Here is a 13,930-nt window from a genome sequence, read left to right as displayed (position 1 = left end):
AGGGTTGAAGTCGAAATGCCGGAATGAATAGTGTTCAGGACCAATCTGTTCACTGTTACTGTTGCTGCATTATCTTGAGCTCACGTTCGTGTTGAGGACATCAATCATTAAGCTAAGTCCAATGCTTTCAATCTCTTGATTTTTCGTAGCCTCATATGTGCATGTTGCTTGCTTTGTTTAAAGCTTGTCATTTCTTTTTCTTTGATCTGTTGTTGTCTTAGGCAAACTAGCAAAGTGAAAATAGGGGCGTTATTACTGGGAATAAATCACTCATGAATCATTGCCAATCCAAATTATATCGCGCGTTCTCTTGAACAAGTAAGTTTTGAGACTGGTCTGGATTTATTTGCGGGTTCAAGTTGGTCCATTTTATCATTAATCCGTTGATCTTAATAGAAGAAAAAAGTGAGACAAGAAGGTCACAAACTTGGTGTATAAGTTTGAAGGATCTCATCTAACTTGTCCAAGTTTGTAGAATTGAGATAATGGGAGTTAACTTAAATTATTGTTGATGTTTGATTCTAAGCCATTCTAGCATACTATGAATTAAATGAACTGATTGCGAACCAAGTGTCACTTTGGACATTCAAGTTGCCAGGTTTGAGTCAAGTAAAATCGATAGTTGTTTGATGTTACTTAAACAGAAGAGATGCAGAATTGGTGTATCTCTGGAAAAGTTTATCAATATGCAAAGTACATTTCCATGAACGTTTTCGTGTGATGGGTTAATGAGTTGAGTTCTGGATATTAATCATTGATTTGCTTTGATAATAATTACCTCAATGAAATTGTTCACCACGTGTTTGATGAAATGCACAAACCAAAGTCAAATGAATTTGTCTCTGATTTTGGATCATTTTGATTGCATACCAACATGTTTTACTTGTAGAAATTTCTCATTAGTTGTTAAGCGTGAATTCTGCCATTTTCTTTTATTAGTGAGTATGAATCCGAACAACTTTTCTTTGTATTTGTTTGTGTTGTTTGTGTACTCCAGTAAATGTGTGGTGGTTCTAGACAAGATAATGGCGTAGCATTTGTGTGGTCTTCTCTGTCATGTTTCATCTTACTGTTCATGTCCTGCACATCTTCATTAAACTATGTTGTGAGTGGTGAATTGATATAACTGTGGTGATTCTGCGTGATCAACGGTGGTTGCTGGTGGTCTATATGCAACTCTGGTGATGTTGTGAATGCCTATAGAAGTTCATTGTTAAACGTAATATACAAGGTCAAAAAATTCGTGAGGTGCTCTGAATGGACTAAGTTGAGGAAACTCGTCAAGGACAATGATGAAAGAGAGACCGGAGGAGAAGGAAATTATAAATGAAGAAATTCAGAAAAAGAAAAATCGGAAAATTGGCTAGAGAAAGAGGCATTGGTTAGGTTATTGCGTTTCAGTATTAGATTTAGTTTAGTTTCATTAGACAGTACACACTTGATTTAGGATAATTCATGAGGTGCCGAGAACATTCAATGAACAAAATGACGTGACTAGCCCCTCATAAGGGCCTCTAGTTTTGGAGGCTATTTTTCAATTATCTTCTTCTCTCATCCAGATCCGATGGTAGCCACACCTCGGATCAATCTTTGAAAACACTGTTGATTCATGGAATTCATCAAGCATATCGTCGAGTTTAGGTATGGGGTACCTATACTTGATCATGATGTCATTGACAGCTCGACTGTCGACACAAACTGAAAGAACCATCCTTCTTCAGCACGAGTAGGGCCGGAACTGAATAAGGAATCACGCTTTTCCTTATGGATTACATCGATAAGCAGCTTTGTTGGGTATAAAAGCACTAAAAAGCATATCAGTCTAATGCTCAATTTCTTTTTTCGCAAGATTTGATTCGACTTTTTCCTTGGTCAAACTTTGGTTCTTCAAGCTTTCCCACCAAAGTGAGATATACTTCTTCAACTTGAGAATAACAACTTTGCATTGCTTTTCATTCGAGTATGAGTGGAAATCAAATACTCATTCGATATTGTGTAGTCAGTAAACAAAATCGTCGGGATTGAGGTTATCCTCAAATTTCGTCACCTCCACTTTGACTTTGAGGTCATTTTCCTCGCGCCTTCTTCTCCTCCTAACTCGGTGATTCGAATCACTAGAGTTGCCTCCAGTGTCATTAAAGGTGACTAGTTCCCAGTCCGGTCCGATTCCTAGTTAGAATCGGGAATCGGGAATCGGATTGGGAGGACCGATTCCCAATGTTTGGGATTGGGGACCACATTGAACGGTCCTAGGATTGGGAATCGGACAGGTTAGTTCGATCCGGTCCGATCCCATTGAATCGATCATTTAGCAACAAAAAAAAAATTAAAAAATGAAAAGATACTAATTTTTTTTACTATTTTTAGGGTTTATTGCAATTTAAAAAAAAATAAAATATAAATTTTTAAAGAAAAGAATCAATCCAATTCATTGGTCCAGTATCGTTAACCCCCCAGGGGAATTGGGAATTGAACCGACATTCATTAGTTCCATTTTTATGGAACCGAGAACTAGATTGATTCCTTTAGGAACCAGACCAAACTAGCCGATCCGGTCCAATCTGAGTGGTTCCCGGTTTGGGTAGTCCAATATGCTCACCTCTAAGTGTCATTGGATTCATCGCTAGAGTTTTTATGGGAACTTGGATTGTCACGGTGTGGTCAATTAATAGGTCTTTCTCATTGCACCTATCTTGTTGGAATCACCAAGAGGTTGAAGACTCGCTCCATTTGTCTCTAAAGATCCTCTAATGCTTGGTCACACCTTTCATTGTGTTTTTGCTTCAAAGTCAAACCTCTTGGAAATTGATTCACCATTTTTATTTTTGAATGGAAGTATGAGAAGGATATCAGAAAAACTTACTCAAAACAAGGTCAACCTTGAGTTTTGATACAAATTGATACATATGCGTGATGGGAAATGTGTTTTGAGTGATAATGGAATATGTGATAAACAATGGCTACCATTAATGCATAAAGGACACGCTGTTAGTCGAGAATAAAGATTGAGATAAATGAAGCTCACTACCAAGGAAGGAACACCACCAGCCAAAGATAAAGAATTTCAGGATAAGAAAAGTTAACCACCAAGACCTAAAGGAAACCCATTAGGCAAGGACAAAGGACTTCTTGGTACACCACCAAAGAATTTGGATAACGAATTGGTATAGAAATTTGCTTACTTGAGGAAAATTGCAAGTATTCATTACATTCAAATATTGTTTGTCATACAAATGAGACTACACCTCCATTTATAGAAAGATTCTGCTAAACAAGAGAAAGTGACCCTTGGAATCCTAGAAATCGAAATGACTATTGGAGTGTTCACATAATTAAAACTGACATCATAACAAAGACTTATGACAATTAGGACTAAATGCATTTAACAAGAACTAAATGAATTTAACTATGACCAAATGCATTAGTGACTATTATTACTCTTTAATTTCTTTCACCCGCCTTGGAAGCCGAATACCATCTTAGAAGATCAGCAATCAACAATGGAAATTTACCAGAATAGCCGCAAGTTGCTAGGTAGTCAATAAGACCTTAAAATCAACAAAACATGAGTTGAGCTTGATAATTGTTCCGTTGAGCTTGATGCTCTTGTGTCATCCTGCGTTCTTGGCATGGAGAAAGAGGACTACATCTAGAATAGCCCACATGACCCTCATGACTAGGAGCTGTGGCACTTTCCTAAGTTGACTCAAGAGGCCGCATGACATACTCTTAAGGGATGTGCGAGCTATTTACCAAATATAGTCCCATTTCTCCATGCTTAGAACTTCACAGAAACTCGAGACCTCCATCCATCTGCGGTAATCAACCTATTGACTTGAGGGCCAACATGCACATCGAAGGTGCTATGTCAAGAACTCACTGAAAGAAAGAAAACAAAGTTGATCAGGAAACTAAGCCAAGTCTAGAATGAAGCTAAAAACAGATCGAATTGAGACGAGAGTGATGGTGATCTTACAATGATGACCAGCGTGGGTGAGATCTATAAAGGTCTTGGGACTGCTGAAGGGATGACTTGGCCCATCGTCTGTTGTATTTCTCGCCAGGAACCATGCTTAACAGACCTCCGTCCATCCGCAGTAATTAACCTATTGACTTGAAGGCCAGCATGCACATCCAAGGTGCTATGTCAAGAACCTACTTGGAGAAAGACAGCGACCTAGAACCAAGTTTTCTATAGAGTTATTCTTGTGCATTCTGGCAGGTGTTGCCAAGCATAAAGGTAGACGGCTTTCTTCGGAAAATGTTTTGCATCAGCTTTGTGAATCCCAGCCATGACTTCTTAAGATAACTAAAGAATGGCTTACTTGATACGGGTATTAACTTCACCAACCAACCAATTGGCCAAGATGCTGCCGCCAGCAGAATGCAAGCCGCCCATTGCCACCAATTTAGTCTCTCGGTATCGGCAAACTTCTTCAGAAACTCCACCATAATCACTTGAAGCACAATCGTAATCCCAATAATTGCAATAAATAAGTGATTCTTATGAATGCCTTTGAATACATTCTGCTTCTCTAAGCTCCTTGAGTTGAATTCATTAAAAACTTGGCAAAGCACGAAAATATTGAAAATTAAAGTATCATTCACCCCTGCACTGACATTGAATATGGACTCGCCCCTGAATTGCAGGGTCAGGAGGACTGCTATCTGGTAAAGTGCTTGGGCTAGGAGATTCCTCCACATCACATTGGTTATGAGTGGTTCTGTACGACCTACAGGTGATTTCTCCATCAATTCATCGCTTGGTCGCTCTGTAGCGAGGGCAAGAGCACCTAGTGTGTCCATGATGAGATTTACCCATAGTAATTGCACTGCAGTTAAAGGAACCTCACCTGCTGAAACTGCTGCAATGAAATTAATTACCAAAGCAGCAACATTTACCGTTAGTTGAAACTGTATGAATTTCTGGATATTGTTGTAAACACATCGCCCCCATCTTAATACCGTCACAAGGGAGGTGAAATTGTCATCCAATATGACAATGTCGGAACTCTCTTTGGCAACCTCAGTTCCTTGAATGCCCATGGAAAGTCCAATATCTGCTTCTTTTAGTGCTGGTGCATCATTTGTACCATCTCCGGTGACCGCGACCACATGGCCCTTATTTTTCAGGCACTGCACCATCAGCAACTTGTCGAAAGGGGAAGACCTAGCCATAACACGGATTTGATTGACTTTTTGCATTCTCTCATCGTCGGTGTAGTTTGAAACTCTGAACCCTCCACCACCTCTATGCCATGATTTTCAGTATCTCGACCAAGAATCCCGCACTCAATCGCAATTGCTTTTGCTGTGAAGGCATTATCTCCAGTGATCATTTTTATGTCCACTCCAGCTGCTAAACAAGTTTCTACAGCTTTCTTGGCCCCTGGTCGGCACGGGTCCTTGATGCCAACTATTCCTAGTAGTGTCAAGCCATCTTCGCGCAGCATTCTCTTGTCCTTCTCATCGTATTGGAATCCACCGTCCCTGGCTTGCTTGTAAGCAAAAGCAATGCATCTGAGGCTACTAGCTGCCATACCTTGGATTATTTTCTCAAAATTTCTTCTTGCAGCATCGTCCATGCATTGTATGTTACCATCAATTTGATAGTAAGTTGAGCACATGGCTAGAATCATCTCGGCAGCTCCTTTCCAATGCACATACATGGTGGCATCGCTCTTCTCATTTATGAGGACGCCACTGCGTTTCTTTTCTGAGTTGAAAGTTTCGACATAAAGAATGTTGTATTTCTTCTTGATTTCTTCCATTTGCATATTCAATGAATAGAAAGCCCAAGAAAGAATTGCTTTTTCAGTAGGACTACCAGAAATTTCGGGTTCAGCTACTGATGAAGGCATAAACACACTACCTGTAGTGTTTAGTCCAACAGCTTGATGGAATAGCTTAACAACATCGGGGGCAATTATGCTGTCGTGATCTTCTCCAATGGATTCTTCCCCCAACCAAAATTGAGTTACCTTCATCTTATTCAACGTTAGTGTGCCGGTCTTGTCCGTACAGATTACAGTGGCCGAGCCCATGGTCTCGCAAGCAGAAAGTTTTCTGACCATCGCCTGGTCCGCCATCATCCTCTTCATGGAATATGCCAACGTGAGCGTTACGGCCAGGGGCAAGCCTTCAGGGATTGCCACCACGACTATCGTGACAGCAGCGGCAACAATTTGTACGACCGCATTCAATATGTCATCCGTACTAGTTTTGCTACCATTGTACTCCTTATTTCCTTCCTCATCTTTAGTGTTCCCAGTAAAATAACGGACTAACAGCACAACAAGGACTAGAAAGGCTACAGCGAGGCCTACCTTTCCGATGGAAGAGGTTAGTTTGTCTAACCGAGCTTGCAATGGCGTTCTTTCATTTGAATCTCCAGATATGGAGCTCATCATCTCGCCCCACGCAGTGTTCATTCCGACTGACACCACGAGCATCCTAGCGTATCCATCAACCACCTTAGAGCCGGAAAATAAGAATGGATTCCGATCCGGATCGATTTCAACATGGTCGCTCTCTCCTGTCATGCTCGACTCATCAATTTGCAAGGAATGGCCGCCCAAGAATAACCCATCCGCAGGAATCTGGTCGCCAATAGTTAGCAAGACGACATCCCCGACCACCACGTCAAAAATGGAAGTCTGTTGAGGTCGAGCGTCTCTTACGACATTGACTTTTATGTTGTTGCTTATCTTGGATAGCTTGTCAAACTGCGTCTCCTGTCTATAGTTACTGAAAGCGGAGACAGCTATGACCAGGAAGACGGCAACGAATATGCTTCCGCCTTCATACCACCCTTCTTGTACCCCGTGTTCTTTCATGCCGAAGCCAAGAGAAAGGCCTGCGCAAACTAGTAGAATGAGGATCGTGGTGTCTTTAAATGCATCTATCACGAAATGTAATAGCCCTTTTGGAGGCGGCTTTTGATAAGTGTTTGAACCAAATGTATCCCGCCGCATGGTGACATCAGAGGCATGCCCTCTAATCCCCCTGTCCTTCTCCGTACCAAGACTGGCCGCGATGCCTTCGACTCCGCCAACCTGACAAAGAGTCGCGAGGTCCTTGTCCTTGACCAACTCGATGAGTTTCATGTGATCGGCACTTGAGACCAATGGGACATTGGCGATCATTGATGCCGGGTGCTCCAGACCGACCACCCCAATGTTGAGGGCAGAATGATTGCATGATATGTCAGGATCAGTCGGGTGCTCTGAACTAACCAACTCAATGTCGACGACAGTGTGAGAATGACTGCATGATATGTCAGGATTAGTCGGGTGATTCGGACTAACCAATCGAATGTCGAGGGCAGTGTTGGAATGACTGACACTGCATGAGATGTTAGGATCGGTGCAGCTCCTACGGGACAGGATCTCTTTGGCAAGGGAGAGCATGACTCGGTGGGAGTATATTGCGAAACACGCAAAGCGCCATCTCTTCTTAGCTTTGTTGGATGTCGTGGTGATCGCCAGGAGGAAGGAGTAGTAATCAAGAGGAGAACAGGTATTTCTTTCCATTGTTTTGGGTTCTTTCTCGTAGACAAAAGGCACAAAAGGTGGCAATCAGAGTGAAAATGCCGTAGGAAAGAACTTCATTCCCAGAAGGGTGTGCGTTAGGACATTTTATAGCAATTTCAAAGGCGGTTTTTGGCCCCAATGCACTGGGAACTTCATTCCGATAATATCCCTTTACAAACCAAGCGTTTGATACCAGAAGTAAAGACAAGTCAACGGTCAGCCATCAACAGCCAATGCACTTCGTAGAAGAAATTAATCGACGATGTATTAATTTGAACTTCTCTGACGACTTGCAGAGCTGCGAAAACGCGTGTTTGGATTAGATTTGGGCAATTTCTAGGGAAACTTCCGGTCGTCCCAATCCCCAACAACATGGGAGGCTTGATTTCAGCTGTTCTTCAGTGAGACGTGATGGAAGGAGCGAAAGAGGGGAGCCCAAGTTCCCATATTACAGATCGAGCATGTCCCAGGCTCAAAATGTGCGCAAATTAGAAGCCTCTGAAGTTCAATTTTCTATTAAACACAGACGAGGATCCAGTGCAATTTGCATTCGTCCTCTCAAGGGGATTCAGAATGGAACCCATCGGAAAACTCAATCCTTTACCTGTCAATTAACCTCCCGAACTCTCGAGGGGATTAAGATTGGAACCCATCAAAAAACTTAAACCCTTACCTATCAATTAACCTCCTAAATGCTTGATCAAATGTTGGAAGGTTTCTATTTCAATTTTGGAACTCGACTCTGAAAATCGACTATTTAAGTCTCACAAATAGTGTGTCAATTGCTGTACATGAAAGCCATTTGCATGGTTCAAAGGCTTGGACTCACTTGGTCCATAAGACTTATAGGATATCCCAAAAGCCTTTAGCAATTGGCCTTTGCACCTTACCCAAAATTGTCCGATTTTCCTAGACTCCCATGCATCGCTAATAAACCTCGTCAATAGTAACATTTCAAGAATTATGGTTGTACATTATTCTGTAATATGAATGTTACCAAACACCCTCTAGAAGAAGACTATATTTTTTACAACAAGAAAGTTCACCTGAGCCTTGTAGACCAGGTACTGCACAAGTTAAAGTTCGAGCTAAAAGTCCAAACATTAAAATCGTAAAGTCGGTTCAACTACCCTTCATTTTCCCACTGGCTCCGCCTAACAATTGAAATTTCCTTTCCAATCCTCGTGAATAGAAAAAAGGTACAGTAGGTACACACCCAATTCAATGTGCGGGGACCCCAAGGATTAAATGTCCCGTGTGCCATAACTTCCAAGAAATTCCCAATTCAATTAAAAAAAAAAGATACTGACCAAAAACAAAAAAACAAAATTAAAAAAAAGGATTATTAGTTGAAAAAAAACATAAAAAATGAAAAGAAGAAGAAGGACGCCACATAGAATAAGAATCACTTTTTTGGGAAATTAATCCCGAAAGTTGTGTAAAAGTGGCTTTTTCGATACTTATCAAAGTGGGGAACGAAATAGGGGGCACTTGGACCACGGCTCCCTTCCTAAAGTGACGTCCGTAATCGGAGACTTTTAACGGATTGCCGTGCTTGAAAAGTCCAGCCGCGCGCCTGAGAAGAAAATTGGCGACAAGATTTTCAAGGGTCTGAAATGGGATCATACTTAAAGTGAATTTTATTTTAAATTAAGAACCTAGAGTGACTGATATAGTCTCAAATGTGTAAACCAATTCAAGCCTTTCAAACTTGATGAACACATGCATGTATTGTTGAACCAGATGGATTTGGACAAGAGCACTTGCTAGGGGGATTTGTGCTATCAATTTCACGAAGCGACTTTTTTTTTAAGTCTTGAAAGGACTTCGTCTGATTGGAAGCATGAACGGAGTGAGCAGTTCTTGGAATTGTTCAATTGTGGTTTTCTGTAAGCATTTTCCTCGCTAGTCCCTTCCATCCATTCACTGGCGTTTACGTTTTACTTAGTCATCTGAAAAAGAAATGAAAGCAAAACAGAATGAGCAAACATTGGATGAGGTCGATGTCAATTTAGTTTTTTATTCAAAGTTAAGTTGCCCACTTTGTCATTATTTGAGAGATAAAGCCAATACCGGGCTCTTTGTTTAAAAAGCGACCTCACTTCATATACTATTAGAAGTTTTTCCAAAGTAGTACCAGAATGGAAGAAGACAAAGATGAAATTAGAAATTTTCCAAAATGAAATTGGTATTCACAGTTCTTTTCTTTGGTAACCTAGTAGCATGAGTAAAAAGTATCAATTACTTGGAGGCCTATTATATTGCTTATGAGTATATGAACAGTTCAGTCCGAACTTTTGATTTGTGTAAGTGATCCCGACTGAAACCAATTTGCATGCATGAAATCGGTGTTCATGTTATCGAGAAATATTTATGTAGCTGATATATGTGTGAAAGAACGTGCATAAGTGTTTATAGAAAGCTAAATTGACGCAAATGTATTCCAGACGTAATTAATCCAAAAAATAGTTGGAATGCATCGATTCCGTGAAGAAAGACTTCGTTGAAAGACTTTAGCAGTTTGCATTGGTACAACAATGCATAAAAGTCAAGGGAGTTGCAAACAAGTCTTGCTTAAGAAATCATGAGCCCACTCTCTTTTTTCTATGGCAATACTCCTGAACTTTCCTGGATAAAAATATCATCTCGTGAGTTTCTTCGAAAATCCCTGACGACTGCCCAGCTCCCAAGGCACGCACCGTGAAGGAAGTGCCCCCGACGTGTCTTTTGTAACTTTTGTGGTGGCGTTGACTGCGACTCAATCGGGATGTTTTTGCCTTTCGCAAATGGGATCCGAGGGAGAAAATTCGAAAAAAAGACGACTCTAGTTTCCGTCTTTTTTTTTTGCCCTAGACGGGCTGAGCGTGACCTGCTGTCTTGTCAGCATGTTGCTCGTGATTCTGCTTTCTCTTGATAGCAATCCGCATCAAACGCCAAAAAAGTTAGAAGGGATCTAATGCGTTGCATTTGAAAAAGTCTCCAAAATCCTATATTTATTATACTTTTATTGATTTAGTCATATCCTTCGTAATTAAATTAATTTAAGAGGAATTTACTGACTTAAACATCAGTCATTCTATATAATACCGCCATAAATAATTTTTAATAATATTTTAACATTTTTCGATTTATTCATTTTTTTCTTTTTGGATTAATATTACAAAAAATTATAAACCGGTATACATGTAATAAAATTATTCTAAATGTATTCTCGTGATAAATTTATCACAAATTAATTTGTTGACATAAAAAAACTTCAAATTATTACACATGTAATAAATTTACTTTACACTAATTTTTTAACTATCAAAAACCTCAAATCGGTATATTTGTGATAAATATATATTTCATTAACTTGGTTTAATATTACGAAATTCACAAAACTAATACACTATGAGAAAACCTCAAATTGGTACACTTGTCAACTGTTATGTATCATGCAAATCAACAATTTAATAGTAAAATTTAAAAGAAACTAACATAGGGTAAATTTATCCGGAATATATCAGTTTGGATTTGAATAGTCAAAAAATTAGTTTGAAGTAAATTTTTCATAAGTGTATCGATTTAGAGTTATTCATGATAAAAAAAAATCACTTTAGAATAAATTTGTTATAAATATATCAGTTTTAGTTTTTTGTGATATTAATCCTTTTTTTTCTCTTTTATTTTTTTTTTATTGCAGCTAGCAAGAGTCACCTTGGCAAGTGTCACCATGTCCTCACCGACCACGAGCAAAGCCAGCCTCTCGATGGCCTCATTGGCCATGGGATTTGAGACTTTTGCTTTGGAACGAAACTTCATTATACTCAAGGGAGAGCTATATTGGAATGGTGATGCCAATGACCATATTTACAAGAAAGGTAAGGAACAAGGAGGCATGAGTGCAGATCGAGGCCAACCAAGTCATCTAGCCATCAATAATCGCTGAAAGGCACGGTGGCCACATTCGTTGTGGGCTATAGGTGCGATGGAAATTGAATAAGTTGTGAAAATAGTTAAAGAGTACCCCTAAGATCAAGTATAGTTGTTCTATAATCCTAATGGCTGGCCGCTTGATCTTGAAGCTCACAGTTTCCATGGCTTCGAAGCTTGCTTCATGGCCATTTGAGCTCGAAGCTTGCAGCTACTGTGCTTCGAAGGTCATGGCAGTGGTCATTTGAGTTCCAAGCACCGCTTAAGCTCAAAGGTTATGGTCATGGATGAGGCAACCTCACTAAGATCAGGTAAGGCCAACCTCACTCGCAGCAGGCAAAAGCCTGGTAACACTTGCTGGCTAAAGGAAAAAAAAAATTAATACCCTAAAAAATCCAAAATTGGTGCACATATAACAAATTTACCCCAAACTAATTTTTTAATTATGATGAATCCGAAACCAGTACATTTGTAATGAATTTGCCTCAAATGATCACAAAAAGCTCCAAATAGATATACTTGTGACAAATTTATCCAAAACTAATTTGTTTGATCGCCAAAAATCCAAAACAGGTACATTACCATCCGTTAAATTAGATTAATACCATAAAAATTCTATAATTATAAAAAAATGAAGAGTAAAATCCCAAACTGATACACTAATCAATTATCGCATGTCATCTAACTTAACAATTTGATAATAAAATTTAACAGGAATTAATAGAGGATAAATTTTTCATAAGTGTACCAATTTATGATAAATTTGTCGAAAATGTCTTAGTTTGAAAATTTCAGGGTATTAACATTAAAAAATAAAATAGGATAAAAAGAAAAAAAGGAAAATGAATAAATAAATCAAAAAATATTAAAGCATTATTATTACTTACTTCAACATCGATCATGCCACTTAAGACAATCCATGTCTACATTAGTGAATTCTAACTGAAATTGATTGAATAGACTTAATTAGTATAATTGAAAGGTTTAAAATTAAATTAATAAAATTAAGACTTTTTCAATAATTTTCCCAAATGGCATCAATAAAGTCTTTTTACTTTCACAAATCGTTAATTAAACTCGTCTGACATTAAATCCGATTAAATCCAACCGACATGGCTATGGAATTTAGTTGGAAAAGTTGCAAGCCAGTTTGTCCGGTACGATCGGGTTGGACAACATGGCCACGTGGGGTCCACTTGTTCGAACTATAAATGTGAACGGGATTCAGGTCTAGCTAGTCGGTACGGTTCTTTAATCACGGCGTGTCGTGGGGAGCAAAGAACAGTTGCTCTTTGCAAGACGTCACTAGAAAAGTCGGCGTTGCTTTGGGTTCACACAAATCATTAATTATAGAGGATTGGTACATGAACACCAATCATTATCCAACTCCATATTACGAGATTTTACAATTAAAACAGACGAGCAAGAATTGATTTTACTAATGGTGCTTGGCTAAAATAAAAAGGTAACTTACTTGCTTACCCATCATTCAAGTACGCATGTATAATATACATGCACAAAAAAAAGACTCAATTTAGTTTATCAAGCATAGAGATTTGACTAATATGAATCCACAAAATACCTTACGAATTCTGTGAATAAGTTAATTATGGTGAGCCTTTGACATGTGCAGGATGACCTTAACCCAAATTTCAATTCATAAGTTGAAAATCTTCTCATGCCTCACTAAATGTGCTAACCCATGAGGTTATAGTAACTCGATTTACACGAATTGTGTCCGCTACATATTATATTCCTTCTGAAAACTATAGTTGAGCAATCATATGCATGCGTTGGTGGTATTTGTTTCATTAAGAGTAGGTAAAATTGGTAGGTGATTTTGAACCTATAACATACCTCCACCAATATCATGAACCAAACAAATCAAAATCCTCTTCCTTTACACACGTAACCTTGATATATAATTTGGTTGCTCTTGATACGAATAGAGAATCCTATGGATTACTTTTTATTTAATTAAAAAAGGTTGGGAGTTCTGTTAAAGAAAAAAGGTTGGGAGTTACAATTACTCCTGTTATAAAGATTTTTTACCCACTACAAAATATTCATTTTGAGTTATAACTGCTCAAATCCCCATATTAAGTATAGAGGCCTGTCACCACCACCATCAGTGTCAGAAGATGTGACTGATGACTCACAAATTGATTTAGACACTTGACAAAATACAGTGTGACCCTTTTCTTATTAGCCAGAGAGGGTCGTTAACATCTAAGAAATTTTAGTTTTTCTTCTATGTTGACCAAGAGTCACAACACAAGTTTCCGCGAAAAATCGACGTTGACTAGTGGGGAAATCCAGGAAATGCAGCCACCGCAAACGAGGAACACGGGTGGCACGAATTTTTTGGGCCATCGATATATATTATGAGGAAGAAGGTCAGTGTAGTCATCAATGCACCTTCCTTGCAACTTCATATGTTTCGTTAGTCGTGCAAGAAATTGTGCAAGGAAAAGATGGTGGAA

General features: G+C 39.0%; 1 protein-coding gene across 1 annotated transcript; it reads right to left on the bottom strand.

Moving 5' to 3' along the window:
• Positions 1-3,182: 3,182 nt before the first annotated feature.
• Positions 3,183-7,588, bottom strand: LOC104427249 (calcium-transporting ATPase 12, plasma membrane-type). Its single transcript, XM_010040371.3, is given in 2 exon segments — positions 3,183-5,228; positions 5,231-7,588. Coding segments are annotated over 2 exon segments (3,330 nt in total). The 5' UTR covers positions 7,533-7,588; the 3' UTR covers positions 3,183-4,200.
• Between the last annotated feature and the right edge of the window lie 6,342 nt (positions 7,589-13,930).

This window comes from Eucalyptus grandis, chromosome 2 (assembly GCF_016545825.1).
Source record: "Eucalyptus grandis isolate ANBG69807.140 chromosome 2, ASM1654582v1, whole genome shotgun sequence".
NCBI classification, from domain to species: Eukaryota; Viridiplantae; Streptophyta; class Magnoliopsida; order Myrtales; family Myrtaceae; genus Eucalyptus; species Eucalyptus grandis.
Note: the sequence above shows the minus strand (reverse complement) of the source record. Positions and strands in the feature narration are given on the sequence as shown.